A 17,697-nucleotide genomic window follows, 5' to 3' on the forward strand; every position below is an offset into this window, starting at 1 on the left:
TCAAACTTTAATCAAATCATTGATTTGCAATTGCTTGTTTCTCGTCAGCCTCTTTCTTTTTCTTTGCAAGGTATTTCAACATGAACGGCATCACGGCGTTACTTCCCACAATCCACGCCAACAACACCCCAATATTTCTCCCCATGTGTCCCTTGTACGCATTGAAATAAGCAACATGTAGCAACTCGTAAGCATTTCTAGATGGCACAGCATATCCATAGTAGTAAAACGGAGGAGTCAACACTGGTGGGCTTATGATGGGAGCTAAGTTGATGACTGCTGTAAACAACAATACAAACCCAATCAATTGAGGTTTCACTGCAAACATAATAATCACCAAGACTTCAATAATACTACCCAATGATGCCATCAAAAGGTAGCTAAACATCCAAATGACCAAAAAACCAGAGTGGCCAAAAGTAGTGGTGAACGGTAATTGGAACGCTGTGTTCAAAACAACCATACCCAACGATATAAACATGTACGCCACTTGCGATGACAATAGGCGGAAAACAATGTAGTTCCAACCTTTAATCTTTGAGGCCAAATACATGTGGATTTTGAGTGTGAAGATGAATTGGAAAAACCCAAACACAACAAGATAAATCAACCCAATTTGAAAGGGTGCTTGAAAAACAAGGTTAGTCACGGGATGCAAATCGTTGATTCTGAATGTAGGGATTGTTGAAATCAACTGAGGAGCTTGTGACATTACGTTTACCGCCTGTGTCTGGTTCACCGTTTGGAGCATGTTGGCGACAATCTGACTCTGTGAAGCAAAATTGGGGTACGCCTTCAAAATTTGGTGAACAAGGGTTATAATATAATTCAGTACCGCATTCAAATCCCGTCCTGTTTCGTAAACAACTTCCATTAAAGAGTTTGATGGGTCAAATTCTGTTGAGGCTGCTGACAACGCTTGGTTCCACATGAGCGTTGCATTTTCGTAAACATAAAACGCAGCCCACACTTTTTGATGCTGCACCTGTTGATAGACTTCTTGGGTGATGTTGTGTCCATGTTTGGCCGCTTGTGAGGAGACTTTGTCATAGTCCCATATCTCAAACTTGCCCAATTGTTGTAAAGCTGGGACATTTGTGAAATATGACTGGATTGTTTGCCCTACAATGTTGGGTAATTGTCCTACTTGACGATCAGCGATAACAATTGCCATTTTCAAGTGTTTGTATCGCGTGCTCCGCTCGTAATAGGATGCCCAGTAAAGCAACAATGCACCTGCAAAACCAACGAGTAGAAACGCATAATTTGATAAAAGCTTTAATCCGATTTGAATTCGCGTGGCTTTGAACTCCTTGTCCCATAATTTGTATTTTACTGGCTGCTTTTGTGGGGACTCCGTTGCCGCTGGTTTTTCCTCTGTATACAATTCTGGGTGATACAGATGAACCGATTCCAACTCTTCCGACTTGGGTGCTCCCTCGTCACCGGTTGGTACTGGGTGATCGGCACCCAAGACGTAATCGGCATCTTTTGAGTTAAAGTAGTCATTTGCAACATCTTGGATCAAACTCTCGTCCTCTCGATTGTCATAGTCACCAGTACTGTCACTGTCGTCTTTATTGATTGAGAACAAATTGGAAGCAGCACTGGACAAGCGCCTCGTTCGTGATTGTTTGAGATTGGATGTGCTCGCTGCAGCAGGACCAACGTACGCCTGTGGCTCCTCTAGCGAGCTGCTACTTGATGCGCGAGAATTGAGTGATGTGTTGGACGCCATTCAAGAATGCGGTTCGAAGTGTTGGAAGAGAGGAACAACAAATGTGGACCAATGTCTATATGTTTTGAGTTGAGCTGTCATTGTACAAAAACATTAAAAATGCAGATTTTGAGGCGGCTACACAAAAACAAAATTTAGAGCACGCTTTTTGTCCAATCAGAAGGTTCATAATTCTCTCAAAGTAACCCAAGTCCAGGGACAGAAATGAGAGAAGCTTTGGTGTAGAAAGCTTGGTAGCTTGTTCCGAGCCTTTTAAAGTGTAACCTCAAATGAGATTGGTGATACGGCGTAGCTGTACCTGATAGTTGTGATGAATGTGACACAAAAATTGTATTGTTTATGTTTTCTGTGATCAGTAAACTTTCTTCGATGAAATTTACAAAGCAAATACACACATTTAAAATAGCATCTCTAAAGACTACTTTTCTTTCTTTCTCAACAACAACAACCCCACTATTGAGTCATTTGCAACTGCAGGTAGAACAGCTCCACTCTTTTGCAGATGTCAACAATATCCAAGTCAGAGTCCATTGACCCATTGGATGTACAAGAGACACAAAACGACAGTACTTCCAATCTGGAAGAACAACAACCACTCCACGACAACAAAGACGCTGGTGATGGGAATTCGCCGCGACCAGGTGGTTTTGCTGGAGCAGTATTGGCGAAAGAGCAATCAGCCCGTAGAGAGTCCACCAAGCCAAGACAACTGGTTGGCTCAATCAAGCTTACATTCCAAGAGCGTTTGAGCGAGTATAAACACGCAGCGCCGAAATTCATATGGGCTTATGTCCAAGTGTTTTGCATCTACGTTGGCTTTTTGAGTCTCTATTGGGGTACTTTGTACAAGCGACAGGATAGGTTTCAAAATGTCGACATGTTGATTGTCAATGAAGATTCATCTTTTGCGGTTAATGGAACCCAGATACAGCCATACATATCGAACGAGTTCATTGGCCTCATACAAGGGCCAGTATTCAGTCGCTTGGGCAATTATAAGGTTGCAAATACAACCGAGTTTCGTAATTTGGCGGACTCTCACAACAATACGCTATACGAAGAGCTCGTGAGACAAATACATCATCAGAAATATTGGCTGGGCTTTTATATTAAACCAAATGCAACACAGCTCATTTACGAAAGTTTTACGTCAGGTAATGCAACTTACATGACGCTGGGGCAGATTAATCAAACAGTCACAGCGGTATACGAGAGCGGGCGCCACTTTTCAGCGTTGAACCAGTATTTTATAAGAAACTTGAATGCTGTTGCATTTGGTTGGAATACTCGGCTCAGTAATGTAGTGTATCCCGAGATTATCCGGTCTTTATCGCCTACTCAACAACAAAATCTACTTCAAAACACATCGATTCCAGTGTTTACGACATTTCCTATTCTCAATTTTGTTGACAACAGATCATCATCAAATTCAGCGATTCTAGGTCCTTCAGAGTTGGGTCTCATTTACGCGCTATTGTTTTCCTTCAACCAGTTCAACTTCTCATTGGAGATCTACAGAATAATGAGGGAGAGACTAAAATACCGCTCATACGTGTTTTACCGCGTAATTGTATCACAATTGAATGCGCTATTATTAGCATTGGTTTACGGGTTGATGACAATTGCATTGAAAATTCCTACAGAAGCTGCATTTGGCCATGCTGGATTTGTTGTACTCTGGATGTTTATGTACCTATACCTTAGTGCAGTGGGAGTTATAAATGAAGTTGTGGTGCTGATAATTATGGCCTTTGAGCAGCAGATTTTGATGGCGCCGTGGATGATTTTCAACATTGTCTCCAACATCTCAGCAACGTTTGCTCCCTTTGTCTTGATGCCTGGGTTTTACAAGTTTGGGTATGCCATGCCAATGTACAATATTTACGAAGCATTGAAGGTGGTATTTTTTGACACTTGGAAGGGACATTTGGGGAGAAACTTGGGGGTGTTGATCATTTGGATAGTTGTGGGTAACGTCTTGTTGGTACTTGTATCGAACTGGGCAGTCAAACGGGCCAGGAAGAAGCAGGCGTTGAAATCGTGAACGCACAAAGGATGAAAAGAAAGTAAAGGAGAAAGAGGAGATGTGGCAACCTTACGAAGTAAACATGTTTATTAACCAATTACAATGCATCATCGATTACTTCCACTTTGGGCTGTACGTGTTTGTAGCTCTGTCCAAACTTCATCAAGTTGTAACTTTGTTCGATCTTTGATTGCCAGTAGTGATAGCCAGGAATGTCATCGCTTTGCTTCAAGTTTTCAAGAATTTCGAGCTTTAGCTTCCAGATATCGGTATTTCTAATATCGGACTCAATAACTTCATTGTTCATTATGTTTGGCAAGTTGTTAAAAAGATATTCCTTTGTGTGGGTATATTTTGACATAGCCAAAAGTAACAAAAACAACTTATCCCTGGACAAAGACTCTAATCTCTCATTGGTTACTTTCGGTTGCAATAAGGTCCATACTTGGAACGAGGCAACAAAATTGAGTAGAATGGGAAGAAATTCTCGATCAAAAAGTGGCAAGTTCTTCAACACATCGTCGTAAATGGATGGGTTGAGTTTGTAGACAACGTTGGGATTAGAATTGGAAAGGAGCCTAATCTCCACTTCATTTTTTTCGTAAATCTTAATAAAGTTATAGCTTTTGAATACCTCAAAGGTGGCCAAGACCGAGTCATAGTTGTTGTAGCTCATTTTCAGAATGAGATCAGCCACCTCTGGCACGACTAAGTCATCCAAGTCCCCTTTTTTGTATAAAGTCAACACGTTCGCAATTGAACCATCGATGAGGCAAACTCCAACCATGTTAACATAGAACTGAATTAAAAGAATTGAAAACAACGGGTCATCACCAAATTTAACTATCTCCTCCAAGTCAAAATTGTACAATTTTGCATCGACATCTTCCTTCTCCACCAATATTGAAACTAGATCCAATAATCGAGCTAAAAGGACAGCATTGTCCAGCTTTCTTACTAAATATAGAGTCTCTTCGCCGTCTTTTAATAGATGCACTTCTCTGGAGTTAAATGCTGAAACTAATGCTTCAATCAGGTTCAACACGGATATCGGAGTGTTTTCTTCAAAAAATACTCGCAATAGCTGCGGTATAATCTTGTTGGACGAGATAAACTCCTGCGCTTGTGATTGATGCAAATTCAACGTCAATATCTTTAAACACAAGATACTAATTGTCGATGACGTGAATAAATTTTGTATAATGAACTCGGGAGGGTAAAACTGAAGCACCTCTTCGAAGTTGATAAAAGATAAAATCTTTTCCAAAAGCTTAAGCAAGATCCCAGTGGGATCAATCTCGGCATACTGGCTATCGAGTAAGGTCTGGTTGATAAGGGGGATAATTGTCTGAAAGTATGATGTTTGTTGTGTAGTTTCTGTATCCAAAGTAAGGATGTAATTGTCGATCAATTTCTCGTCAATTTGTGTTTTTGCTTCGTGGCTGGAAGAAATCTCAGCGATTATGCCATTTGTGTGGTCGTCAAACATCTGGTGGTGATGATGATGATGTTGTTGATGTTGTTGTTGCAATTGAGTTGACATAAAGAAGGAGCATTTTGAAGTTTGAGTGGCGAGAAAACTGATCTTTTGTGTTATACTTACTGAAGACACAAGAGGGTTTTCAAAATGAATTTCCCACTCAAATTCCTATCAAGAGGCTCTTTGCATGAAAATGTAGGTAGTAGACCTACCGTAAGACCAATCCTGGCAATTCTCCAGCACTACAATGCAGCTACAAAATATTTTGCACCGAGATAGGAGCAAAAACAGCTCAAGGCATAATTCTTTTGTGAGAATACGGATATCAGGAAATAAAGCACACTCTTAATGGTGGTTTAGAGGTCAATTGATACAATTAATAACTTGGAATCCCACAAGTAGATAGCATACGCGTTGAAAGATACTGAACTGACTCCGTTTTTTGGAAGCGGTACAGAGTTTCAGGTAGCGCAATTACCCGCTAAAGGCGGGGCAATTACGAAATTGACAGGTCTACTGCGAACAGCTCACCATTATAGAGATGCCGTATTTCTTCGTGCAGACGTGTCGCCAGTTACAGTTAATCTTTCTACTACTTGCAAGATGTGCCAGTGCTCTGTTATGCATGCACTAGTATCCTGCGTAATGAAAGTTGGACGATATTATCTAAAGAGATAAATGCAGAAGATTCTGTGGCGCTTTTTCTGTTTATCTCTTGTCCAACCCCCCCACTGTTCCCAAATAGGCAATAATTGAAATGCGCTAATTTTTCTTTTCAACAATAGTGCCAAGTATATGAGTGATAGGGCCCACACTATATAAGAAGGGACTAGATTCCTTGAAAAGTTGGCTTGACTGTCATCATACAGAAGAGCTTTTATTTTCCACACATTACCATGACCGCACACGTTTCAAAAGACGATGATTCCTTGTTTGCATCATTTTTGACCAAAGAGACATTTGAGGGATACGAGGATCCAGAAAAGTTCAAGCAGTACATTCCCAAAATTGAACAGTACAAGAAGGCATTGGAAGAGGGAATTTTAGACGAGTATAAGGTTGAGTTTCCGAAACCAATTGAGGAGTTGGTAGAGGAGCAACTCGATGCTGTTGACTACCTATACAAGCACAAGCTACTCACACCCGAGGAGTTTGAAATCACAGACTCGCCTGCCACTGAAATTGTGAGAAACATTGGAGATGGGAAATGGACTGCAGTGCAGGTTTTCAAAGCGTTTGCACATAGAGGAACAATTGCTCATCAGTTTACAAACTGTGCTCACCAGTTGTTTGTTGATGAAGGATTGAAGCATGCGCAAAAGTTGGATGACTACCAAAAGCAAAATGGGAAACTTATTGGACCGTTGCATGGAGTTCCAATATCCTTGAAAGAGCAATCAGGATATAAAGGAAAGATCACACATGCTGGGTACGTGGGATTGATCGACAACATTCCAGCTAAGCATGCGGTGACAACACAAATTCTCTCAGATTTGGGGGCGGTATTTTACATCAGAACCACACAACCGCAAACCTTGATGCATTTGTGCTCAGGAAACAACTTTTCGGAAAAGACTAAATGTCCTTTCAACATTGCGTTATCGAGTGGTGGTTCGTCCTCAGGAGAAGGAGCAGTGGTTGCGTTTGGTGGGTCAGCTATTGGCATTGGATCAGACATTGGCGGCTCAGTGCGAGCACCTGCTGCGTACTCAGGGTGTCATGGATTAAGACCAACTACAAGAAGACTATCACTATTAGGAGGTGTGTCCTCGGGTGCTGGTCAAGAGTCAGTTCCAGCTGTGTATGGGCCGTTGACTAGAACAATCAGTGACATTGAATACATGATGAAGACGTATATAAACAATGGCCATCCATGGGATTATGATGCCTGGTCATTGTACATGCCTTGGAGAGATGTTCCCAAACCGCAAGCCAAAGACTTGACTATTGCAGTCATTAGAGACGATGGGTTGGTGAGACCATCACCACCTATCAGACGTGGAATTGATACTGTGGCCAAAAAGTTGAAAGAAGCAGGAGTGAAAATTATAGAACTTGATCCACCAAATACTAAATTGGCATACGAAACAATCAACAAAATGTACAACTGTGATGGTAATGAGAAGCAACGCGAGTTATTGGCAAAAAGTGGTGAGCCATTGCAAAGACTTACCAAGTGGAATTTGAATTATGGAGACGGTGCAAGAAACTATACCATACAAGAGAATCGTAAGTTGAATGTGATTAGAGATGCCTTGAGAAACGAGTACAACGATTTGATGGTTGAGAAAAAGATTGATTTCATCTTGTCCCCAGCTTATAACAACGTTGCGCCACGTCCAGGTGAGGTTTACAATTGGTCATACACTGCTTTATTCAATATCTTGGACTTCCCAACGTTAGCATTCCAAACAGGATTAAAACAGGATCCGGAAATCGATGTGTGGACTGATGAAGATAAGAGCTACAAATTCAGATCCAAGTTGGAGGAGTTGGAAAATAGCAACTATAAACCAGAGGAGTTCAAACACGCTCCAATTGGGTTACAGTTGAGTGGAAGAAGGTATCGCGATGAGGAGGTTGTTGCTGCTGGTAAGCTTATTGTCGACGATATTTTAAAGGTTAATCTACTCAATTGATCTGTTTGAAATAGATAGCGCGTTACATTTGACTAAAATCAAAAAATGTACCATTCTGTGAATTGAATATGATTATCGTGAACATGTAAAGTTTTTAGGTAATCAGTAAGAAAGTTGTATTACTTGTTACTGGTAATTTGTTACACAGAGGCGGAATCCGTTTACTCAAAAGGTCATGAACGTTTGACATCCCGCTTAGAACGTTTTTGACAGGAATAGCGGGAAACATTGTCCGCTTTATGCTCTCAAACCGGTATAAAATTCCGCGCCGAAAAAGGAAAGTTCATTTCCGCTAGCCAGGAGCCTCTCCACAAAACCAATCGCTCAACTACATATAACAGTATACACTTGTCCATTTTTTCCAAGAATTAGAGGAACGCCCTTTAACTACACGCTTGTGCCCCATACACCATGCCAATTGATCCAGACCTTGACAAGCTTTTCCATTCCTTGCTCACAAAGGATGATTTGTCTGGATATGAAGATCCAGAGAAGTTCCAGAAATGGATTCCAAAGATCAAAGCATATCGCCAAAGACTAGATGAATCAATACCACAAGAGCTCAAAGTGGAACTTCCTGAACCAATCGAAAAATTGCAAGCTGATCAATTCAATGCATTGAAATATCTATACGATGAAAAGTTGTTGTCCCCTCGTGAGTTTGAAATAACCGATTGTCCAGGAACTTCGATTGTAGGAAAGATTGCGTTAGGGCAGTGGACATCTGTTGAAGTGTTTCAAGCCTTTGCAAAACGAGCTGTGTTGGCTCATCAATTTACAAATTGTGCGGTTGAATTCTTCATTGACGAAGGGCTCGCCAGAGCCAAGGAGTTGGACGAATATTTCAAAACCCACGGAAAGACAGTGGGCCCTCTTCATGGTTTGCCAATCTCCTTAAAGGAGCATATCTCTCTCAAGGGAAGAATCGGCCACTCGGGAATTGTGTCATTATTAGATAACATTGCCGATAAAGATGCCATCACTGCAACCGTTCTTTACAAACTAGGTGCGGTATATTACGTCAGGACCAACGAGCCGCAATCGTTGTTGCATTTAGATTCAGGAAACAATATAACTGGATTTACCAAGTGTCCATACAATCTTCTTTTATCAAGCGGTGGCTCTTCCTCAGGAGAAGGTGCAATCGTTACTTTTGGTGGAAGTGTCCTTGGAGTGGGTTCAGATATTGGCGGTTCTATAAGATCTCCAGCAGCATTTTCGGGATGTCATGGCCTAAGACCGACATCAAGAAGGATATCGGCAAGAGGAGTTGTTGGAGAGTCAGGGGGTCAAGAAAGTGTTGTTGGTGTAATTGGTCCGTTGTCGAGGACTATTGATGATATTGATTTGTTTATGAAGCTGTACATCAATGTGGGTACACCTTGGCTCCACGACCCCTGGAGCTTGCCGATTCCATGGCGCAGTGTTCCTGCACCCTCTTTGTCCAAGTTGAAAATTGCTGTTGTCAGAGATGATGGCGTGTGTAGAGTGTCACCACCAATACGCAGAGGATTGAATGAAGTTGTTGAGAAATTGAAGCAGGCTGGTGTGGAAATAATCGAGTTTGTGCCAAAAAAGGGAAGATTGGCTTATGATGTTGCCACAAAGCTATCCAACTGTGACGGTAATAGAGCTTTGCGAGAGGACTTTGCGGCTTCTGGGGAGCCATTGCCTAGGTTGACAAAGTGGTACTTGAATGAGGGTGATGGGGCTAAAGAGTACACAGTTTATGAAAATCGAAAGTTGAATGCGATCAGAGACCAACTAAGGGAAGAGTATAGTGACTTCCTTTTGGAGAACAATATCGATTTCTTCCTTGGTCCAGTTTATAACAATGTTGCTCCTAAATCAGAAGAGGTTTACAACGAGTCGTACACTTTGATTTACAACTTGCTTGATTTTCCAAGTTTGGTATTTCAAACGGGCTTGTTTCAAGATCCAAAGATTGATGTGTGGACTAAAGAGGATTTGAACTACCAGTACAGAAGCGGTATGGAGGAGTTAGAGAATAGAGGTTACGATCCTAACCAGTTTGCTGGGGCTCCGATTGCACTTCAGTTAAGCGGCAGAAGATATTGCGATGAGGGGGTGGTTGCAGCCTCTAAAGCAATTGTGGAGTATCTTGGTGTCGACTTGTTAAAGCTTCAGAATTAATGGTTTTAGGCGATGACCGTGATTACTTAGGTGCCATTCTAACAACTACTTTTTGTGAATTGCTAACTCCGATCGTGTAGCTTTTCATCGGTGTCTTTTGCAGATTCTGGTTGAACTCTTCAGCCATTGCTCGCGGTAACAGTTTATTTTTAGATTCAATGTAGTTTACACAAAGTTTAGATGGTGATACTTCAAAAGACTTCACAGTACTGTAAACTAAAGCAATTTGTGTTTCTTTGCCGCTCTTATGATGTAACTCTTGACCATACTTACCTGACGAAACCTCAATGTCACAATTAAAGAGGCGAAGCAGTCAAATGCAAGGGCGGGCTGTTTTCACTACAAGAAAATAAAAATAAAAAAAAAGAAAACTACTAGATTGTGTTGTAATCTGACTGTGGATACTCCTGGGGGGAGGGATTGAGCCCTAATGTCTCAAGAGAAAATCGATGTTTTAACGTTTGTGGCTTTCTTTGTTGTTTGTGTATTGATGTTGTATTTTAAAATAATCTTTTGCAATTTCTTTTGTTTTTTTTTTTTGCATTTCAATGAAGTCACATTTGTGCAACTCATGCAACCTTTAGAACCACTCCCCGTCGAGTAAAAACCTGTCACCTCTCACCTTGAGAATATTATCTAGTTCATTCGCTTACAAAAAGCATTGTTCTTTTCTTTTGCAGCTTTGAGGTGACATCACCAATTCTTTTTCTCAACCGGTTACCACGATGTACTTAACATAAATACGACGATATATCTCAAACAATCCAGAAAGCCCATCTACCAGTAAAGTGCAGAAGCGAAAGGCAGCATACTAGATAGAGAGTGGTGACAACAACATACATAAATCAGCAATGGACTTGGGGAAGTTTTGTGAACATTTGGCTGACCACAAATACTTGAATGAGTCGTTGATTAGCGAAAAGGAGTTCAACATTACGGTGATACCACCCGATGCTCTTGCGTTGAAGTTGTCAAGTGGCAAGTTATCAGCAGTTGAGACAGTGATAGCCTTTATCAAAAAGCATCTTGTGGTGAACAATTGCACTGAGGTACCAGCACTGCTTGAAAATGAGTTTAATGCTGCTTTTGCAATGGCAGGGTTCTTGGATTGTTATTACAAAAGTACAGGAAACACCTTGGGCCCACTACATGGATTACCAATTAGCAGAGAACAACTTGATGGTGTCAAACACGCAAGTAATGAATATGATAAATATGATGAATTTGATGATGATGATGTTTTGGACGCTTTGGGTAGCATTCCCTTGAGTATCGTCTTCCACGCAACCCTAGCACCCATTAGCCGTCCAAAAACTAGTATTGAAGGAGTAAGAACGCGTTGCGGTGCAACTAGAAACTTGGCAGTACACTCAGGTGTTTAGGGACTTTCATCACAGACCTTCATGCTAACCCTTCCATTACAGGGTTGGTATGTAGTTGTAAAACATGTAAATATACTGCAATCCATATGTCACAACTTTTCTACTAGCTGGATGTTGTTATCCAATACCCCTACATTTTGAAACCACTACCTCAAAGCAGTAGGAAATACAAAAAAACAAACAAACAAAGTAGTACAACCAACACCATTATACAGGCAACTAACAGATAGTGCCCCATCGTCTCTTAGTATCACTATGAGGTAGCGACCTGGTACTTTCTGCACTACAGTAACAATTTTGAGTGCCTCGGTGCAACAGCCGTTGTTTAAGACTTTCGCAAGTCGCAAAATATTTGAATGTCGTGAAAAAGTTTGAACCAACCACAACTGCAGAGCAACATCTTCGGCACGCAGTTCAACAAGAGTCCCTCCAATACACATAGACATGGATTACGATGAAGATGAATTAGACTATAACTCGCAAGAGGAGCTAGAACAATTCGATGAAGACAAGTTGACAAACGAAGAGTACGATTTACTACACGAGGTGTTACCGCAATTGAAAGCAAAGTTAAAGTCGTACAACGATGACATCCCGGAATTAGCTTTGAAGGAGGCCTTGTATTTTAACTACTTTGAGTTAGAACCGTCCATAGAAGAACTTAAATCCAGCTTCAAGAGTATGTATTTCACTATCTACTAACATTCATTCGTCTTCATTTACATCAATGGCAACGAGAGCAACAAAAAAAAAAAAAGAAACTCGATTCTTGTCAACCACAAGATCCATACACCGTTATTCATGTCGAAACTTGCACAATTAGCAAAGCTACGAGCTCAGCAGAGGGAAAGCGGAACGAGTGGCCACCTACTGGAACAACCAATTCTGGTGGGGACGTCTTCCTCAGAATCAAAGCTAGCGCGATTGGCAAGAGCAAGATCGGGACAACCATCTGCCTCGATCTTGGACCAATTCACACGAAATACATCCACGTCGAGTGAAGAATCCTCAAGGCTGCCGAGTGCATCAATACTAAGAAAGAAGCATATAAAAGCAGAAACGCCAGCGCGGGATGTTACTGAATCACATCGACCATCTGCACAACCTGTAACCTCCCAACCGTCATTTTCGTTTGACATTGCATTGGACGATTCAATTATATTGAAATCACCCATTGATGAAGTATCTGTGTTCTGGTTCAAAGACGGATCAGAAGATCGAAAAGCTAAACGAAGACGATTGAATGAATCTATATTCCATCCCATTACTGACATATCTTTAGAAAAAGTGGCCAAGGCGCAAAACAACTTCACCAAGCCTTCTCCAGATGATGAAATTTTAAATGCACAAAAGCAGGCCTTTGAAGGGGTTGGCTCATTGAAAATAGATGATGATCCACCAAAGGAAAAGACGGCAAACAAGGTCAAAGAAACAAAGGCGTTCAAAAAAGTGGATATTGAGAGTGAACTAGCCAACAACCCACAATACAGCAAACGTCACAAGTCATTTGTGGTTATTGGACATGTCGATGCTGGGAAATCGACTCTCATGGGAAGATTATTGTTTGATTATGGTATTGTCGACGCTAAAACTGTTAACAAATTGGTCAAGGAGAGTGAGAAAATAGGTAAAGGGTCGTTTGCGTTGGCATGGATCATGGACCAGACAGAAGAAGAAAGGAGTCACGGAGTCACTGTGGATATTTGTGCCACCGACTTTGAAGTTGCTACTACCAAGTTTACAGCTATCGACGCACCTGGTCATAGGGACTTTGTTCCACAGTTGATTGGGGGTGTATCTAACGCCGACTTTGCCTTGTTGGTGGTTGATTCAATAACGGGTGAGTTTGAGGCCGGGTTCGCGTTAGACGGGCAAACGAAAGAGCACACAATTTTGGCCAAGAATTTGGGCATTGAAAAGATTTGTGTAGTTGTGAACAAGATGGATAAAGAAGATTGGAATGAGAATAGATTTGACACCATAAAAGGTCAGTTGTTTGAATTTTTGACAAGCTCGGATGTGGATTTCCAGCCAGAGCAGATCGACTTTATTCCCATTTCCGGACTAACAGGTAATAACGTGGTAAAAAGAGATCCCTCTATTGAACAGTTTCAGTGGTATTCCGGACCCACATTGGGACAGTACATTGAGAATGTACCATTGCTGAAACCCATCCAATCGAGTGTCTCACAAGAGCCATTTTATTTTTCAGTCCATGACGTCTACAAGGATAAAGGTGATTTGAAGGTCATTGGGAAAGTGAATAGTGGATTTGCTCAACCGGGTGAGACTGTCGTGTTCCACCCCAGCGAAGAAAATTTGCAAATACTGTCCATACAAGTGTCTCAAGCAACAGTCGATTTTACCGTTGCGGGACAGTTGGCCACTTTGATATTCAAAAGCAGCCAAGTTTCAAACGAGTCCATCGATATTGTTCGTAATGGTGATATTGTAACAAAGGTGAATTCTTCACTCAAGACAGTCAAGCTGTTTGTTGCTTCGGTCCATTTGTTCAACATGGACAAACCACTTTTAGTAGGTATGCCGTTCGTGTTGTTTAGAAACTCCAGTCAAGTTCCAGCGAGAATCACCCAAATCATAGAAATTACAAATTCAAACAAGAAGAAAAAAAAGAAGCAATTACACTTGACCTCGAAACAAGATGCAATTGTACAAATTGAAGTTGATGGAGGGGCGTCGTTACCATTGACGACCTACCAAGATAATTCGAAACTTGGAAGAATTGTACTCCGGAGAGAAGGGCAAACGATTGGGGCAGGGAAAGTTACTGAGCTTTAATTTAGAATTGACCCGCAACAACCCATTACCACTATATAAACTTTAGAAAATCTATAATCACCACAAGGCAGCCCAAAACGATACAAATTGTAACCAAGTAGTTGGCTCCTCTCTTGTTTTTTCTAGTTGCCTTGTTCAAGGTTCGATTACCTTCTCGCACTTCCAACTCCACTTGCGAATGAGTATCCATCAAGTTATTTATTTGATCACCTTGTTCTTGAAGTTTGAAACTCAACTCATTTTGAATGTTTACAATATCAAGAATCGATTGTTGGATATTATCCACTTGATTCAATTGTGTTGTTTTCAAATTGAGCAATTCCTTATTCTCAGATTCCAATTCTTGGATTTGATCCTGGCTCATCTCAAAGTGTGGGGTATGTTCTTTTTCCTTCTCCTCCTCCTCCTCCATTTCTATATCTCGCTGAATTCGATCCAAGCTAGTGAATATTTTGGAATTGTCCAAGTCCTTCTCCAATTCATCATTGATGTTTTGAAAGTTTAGCGAATTTAGCTGTTTTTCACGTTGGATTCGTTTACGTTGCATCTTTTCATAAGACTTTGATAAATTGACAAGGGATTCCATTAAGAATCGTAAAACCTGGTGTCTGTGACTAGCCTCAGTTTCAAAGTAGACATCCTGTTCATTGTCTTCTTGAAAAAACCATCGTTTCAGTAATGTTGTTTGAACCATTTTTTGTCTCCTTGACTCGTATGACTCCAACGCCCCGAGTTTCTTGAAACATTGCTGTACTCGCGTGTTGAACTCTTCATCAATTTTGTCTTTGGAGGCAGAGTTGGAAGCATTGTCTGATACAGCGAGGTATTCTGCTCTGATATCATTGACGAACTGGCTCAAGTTGGTCAATATTTGATAAAATTCTACACATTCTTTGTTGAAGTTGTCCTTGATTAGATACAATGGTTTCTCTTTTGGATGTAGTGGTCTCTTTGGTTTGAGTTCAGACTCCACAATGTTGACATATTGGTTGAATGTCGGCGTCAAGTCGGTCATTTTCGTCAATGGTGCTTATGTTAGCACTGTAGCTTTTTTTCGTTTTTTGCTTTGCTCCTCCTACATTTTTTTTTTATTTGAAATTTGAACAACTGTTTAGTTCATATAAAAAACTACACACACACATACACACAAACACACTTTCTAACCGGAGAGATAGTCAGTACACTTGGTAATCTCAATAGCATCAACGCGACCACTAGGATACTCAACTTTCACTGTCTCAGTTTCGTACAAGATATTCCATCTGCCCAAATACTCATCACCGTTAGGGTTTGGGTTGTTTTCATTGTATAGTTTCTTCTCCTCTGGGGACAACCTCACATACTTTGCATATTCGGGCACACCAGGTGATAAGATGTTATCGGCAGTAATCACGGTGCCTGGTGCGATAAAGTTGAGGGACTCCAACTCTCTCAAATCGGGAACGTACAAGTCTTTCCAATGGTCAATAAAGATGAAATCCAATGCTTTGAACTGGGCATTCTTGTTAAGTCTCTCCTTAAAGTCAACCAACGTATATGCTGCTTTTCCAACAATTATTTCAATCTTTTTCGATAACCCCGCTAAGCGAATAACATCGGTAGCAATTTTGGCAAACTCTGGATTGACTTCGAAACTATAATACTTGGCTTCTGGGTCTTGGATCAATTCATTGGCAAACAACACTGCTGAGTATCCCAAGTACCCGCCCAACTCAATCATAACTTTTGGTGTCTTTTGTCTGATCTCAGCGGTGATCAAATCACCCTTTTTACGACCAATATCCATGAAACGTTCCCCATAGTCGTCAATTACCTTCAAGACCTCCAATGGCTTGCCCCTGATAGAGTCGACCTTATCTTGAGGTAGATTCAAGATGTAATCATGAAACTTCTGCTCCTTGGTCTTTTCGGCTGTAGTAATTGAGGACATATCGTGCGCTTGGCGTTAGTATATATGGAAAAAAAAAAGTATGACGTGATCGGGTTATGATTGCGTGAACAAAAAGTGATCTTGTATCAAGTGTTGGGAATTGACACTCCAAGGGGTGAATAGGGGTATTTAAATATACTTTCCTCATAACTATGGCGCTGCAAAATCATCCACAAGCTAATACAAGTCAGTGGGTTAAACCTTAAATTAAAGCCTCTCCTCCTCGTGCACCTGCAATCCCCGAAAATTACTGAACGGCACGAAATAGGTCTCGATCCGTCGCCGTTCCGCATTTCGGGCATTTGAGTTTTATTTGTTATCTTTTCAATCACCACCACAACCATAGGGGGGGTGCAGCCACAGTTTTAGCTATTCAGCTCTATACAATTGCGAGTACGGAAAAGCTTCAGCGTTACTATTCCGTGTTGATATCTGGGCGCAGACTTTTCGATAAGGAACACAGGACAAGGATGTGGAGACAAATCACACCAAAGAGGAATCAAATCGTCGCGGGAGTACAGGAGGTTACTTTGCTTAAAGATTCTGTTCACTGTAGAGTCAAGTAAGCGGTTACCCTCGTATAAGGGTGTTTCTGGTTTGGCAGCGTATTAGACGACAAAAGTACTAGAAATAAAAACAATAGACCACGATCACAGGTTGTGCATGTAAACGTTCCTGTTTCTTAAATCGCTTTTCTGACTCGCCTACCTCTGTATAGCATATCACTTTGGAAAGATCATCGGTGTGACTAGTATTTAAAGTGATAGCCCTATTTTCAAATTCAACTATGCGCCGCACTTATTCGAAAAAAAAAAAAACACAACTCCTTTATCTCCTTTTCGTCTCATCCTCCCACTAGCTCCCACAAATGCCGGAGTCCACACACACCACCTCATCTGAGTCGCTAGCAACACTTTTAGGTAAGTTCACCCAGTTGAAATCCAAACGACTAGAAACAATCAGGCTTAACAAAGCAGATGTGGCACAAGAAACAAGAAGGCAAAAACTAGCCACGCTTCAATCAAAATCAACACATCATTATGAACCTGACTCGAGAAAAAGCCTACCTCAAAATGAACGTATATTGGAATATACAATAGAGGAATGTGAAGCGTGGGATGAAAAGCAACAAAGACGATTAAACACTGGTATACAAGACCAAGATAAGTTGGCAGAAGCCTCATACTACAAAGAAATTAACAACATAAAAGTGGACAAGGAGGCCTACCTCAAGTCTTGTCAGAGTGATCACAATTCCGACATTGTTGACAAAAAGGTAAAGGAGGAAGTCAGTGCCATTGTGAAGGGCTCCAAGGATCGGAAGTTTAACAAAAAAAGAGGTCGTACCGATGATGAGGCGGGCAATTACATCAGCGAAAAGAACAGACAGTTCAACTTGAAACTTAACCGACAATATGACAAGCAATAGCTTTGCCTTATGTACTGGCTCAAGCGTGTGTGTGTGTGTGTGTGTGTGTAGCTGATGCTCATCACAAGCTTGCTTCGGAGTATAACTATCTGTGTAGCAGCTAGTGTTTTACTGTAATCA

At 41.1% G+C, this 17,697-nt stretch overlaps 10 protein-coding genes across 10 annotated transcripts; 6 read left to right on the forward strand and 4 right to left on the reverse strand. All coding sequences in view use genetic code 12, as the record gives it.

Moving 5' to 3' along the window:
- Positions 1–16: 16 nt before the first annotated feature.
- On the reverse strand, positions 17–1,738 carry SNG3 (Sng3p; the record flags this gene model as incomplete). Its single annotated transcript, XM_051755373.1, has 1 exon — positions 17–1,738. One exon carries the CDS (start codon positions 1,736–1,738, stop codon positions 17–19), a length of 1,722 nt encoding a protein of 573 aa, XP_051610634.1.
- A 502-nt stretch (positions 1,739–2,240) lies between these two features.
- On the forward strand, positions 2,241–3,782 carry SNG4 (Sng4p; the record flags this gene model as incomplete). The annotated part of the gene is made up of 1 exon (XM_051755374.1): positions 2,241–3,782. One exon carries the CDS (start codon positions 2,241–2,243, stop codon positions 3,780–3,782), a length of 1,542 nt encoding a protein of 513 aa, XP_051610635.1.
- A 79-nt stretch (positions 3,783–3,861) lies between these two features.
- HSM3 (Hsm3p) lies at positions 3,862–5,253 on the reverse strand (the record flags this gene model as incomplete). The annotated part of the gene is made up of 1 exon (XM_051755375.1): positions 3,862–5,253. One exon carries the CDS (start codon positions 5,251–5,253, stop codon positions 3,862–3,864), a length of 1,392 nt encoding a protein of 463 aa, XP_051610636.1.
- Positions 5,254–6,140: 887 nt separating this feature from the next.
- KGF57_000863 (uncharacterized protein) lies at positions 6,141–7,883 on the forward strand (the record flags this gene model as incomplete). Its single annotated transcript, XM_051755376.1, has 1 exon — positions 6,141–7,883. The coding sequence occupies one exon, from the start codon at positions 6,141–6,143 to the stop codon at positions 7,881–7,883; it is 1,743 nt and encodes a 580-aa protein (XP_051610637.1).
- Positions 7,884–8,294: 411 nt separating this feature from the next.
- KGF57_000864 (uncharacterized protein) lies at positions 8,295–10,037 on the forward strand (the record flags this gene model as incomplete). Its single annotated transcript, XM_051755377.1, has 1 exon — positions 8,295–10,037. The coding sequence occupies one exon, from the start codon at positions 8,295–8,297 to the stop codon at positions 10,035–10,037; it is 1,743 nt and encodes a 580-aa protein (XP_051610638.1).
- Positions 10,038–10,888: 851 nt separating this feature from the next.
- On the forward strand, positions 10,889–11,419 carry KGF57_000865 (uncharacterized protein; the record flags this gene model as incomplete). The annotated part of the gene is made up of 1 exon (XM_051755378.1): positions 10,889–11,419. One exon carries the CDS (start codon positions 10,889–10,891, stop codon positions 11,417–11,419), a length of 531 nt encoding a protein of 176 aa, XP_051610639.1.
- Positions 11,420–11,863: 444 nt separating this feature from the next.
- On the forward strand, positions 11,864–14,218 carry KGF57_000866 (ribosome dissociation factor GTPase; the record flags this gene model as incomplete). The annotated part of the gene is made up of 2 exons (XM_051755379.1): positions 11,864–12,098; positions 12,339–14,218. The coding sequence occupies 2 exons, from the start codon at positions 11,864–11,866 to the stop codon at positions 14,216–14,218; spliced, it is 2,115 nt and encodes a 704-aa protein (XP_051610640.1).
- A 31-nt stretch (positions 14,219–14,249) lies between these two features.
- UFE1 (Ufe1p) lies at positions 14,250–15,233 on the reverse strand (the record flags this gene model as incomplete). The annotated part of the gene is made up of 1 exon (XM_051755380.1): positions 14,250–15,233. The coding sequence occupies one exon, from the start codon at positions 15,231–15,233 to the stop codon at positions 14,250–14,252; it is 984 nt and encodes a 327-aa protein (XP_051610641.1).
- Positions 15,234–15,377: 144 nt separating this feature from the next.
- On the reverse strand, positions 15,378–16,148 carry KGF57_000868 (uncharacterized protein; the record flags this gene model as incomplete). The annotated part of the gene is made up of 1 exon (XM_051755381.1): positions 15,378–16,148. One exon carries the CDS (start codon positions 16,146–16,148, stop codon positions 15,378–15,380), a length of 771 nt encoding a protein of 256 aa, XP_051610642.1.
- An 868-nt stretch (positions 16,149–17,016) lies between these two features.
- Positions 17,017–17,577, forward strand: KGF57_000869 (uncharacterized protein; the record flags this gene model as incomplete). The annotated part of the gene is made up of 1 exon (XM_051755382.1): positions 17,017–17,577. One exon carries the CDS (start codon positions 17,017–17,019, stop codon positions 17,575–17,577), a length of 561 nt encoding a protein of 186 aa, XP_051610643.1.
- Positions 17,578–17,697: the final 120 nt, after the last annotated feature.

The sequence above is a fragment of the Candida theae genome, assembly GCF_024610275.1.
Source record: "Candida theae strain CBS 12239 chromosome Unknown scaffold12, whole genome shotgun sequence".
Lineage (NCBI taxonomy): Eukaryota > Fungi > Ascomycota > Pichiomycetes > Serinales > Debaryomycetaceae > Lodderomyces > Lodderomyces theae.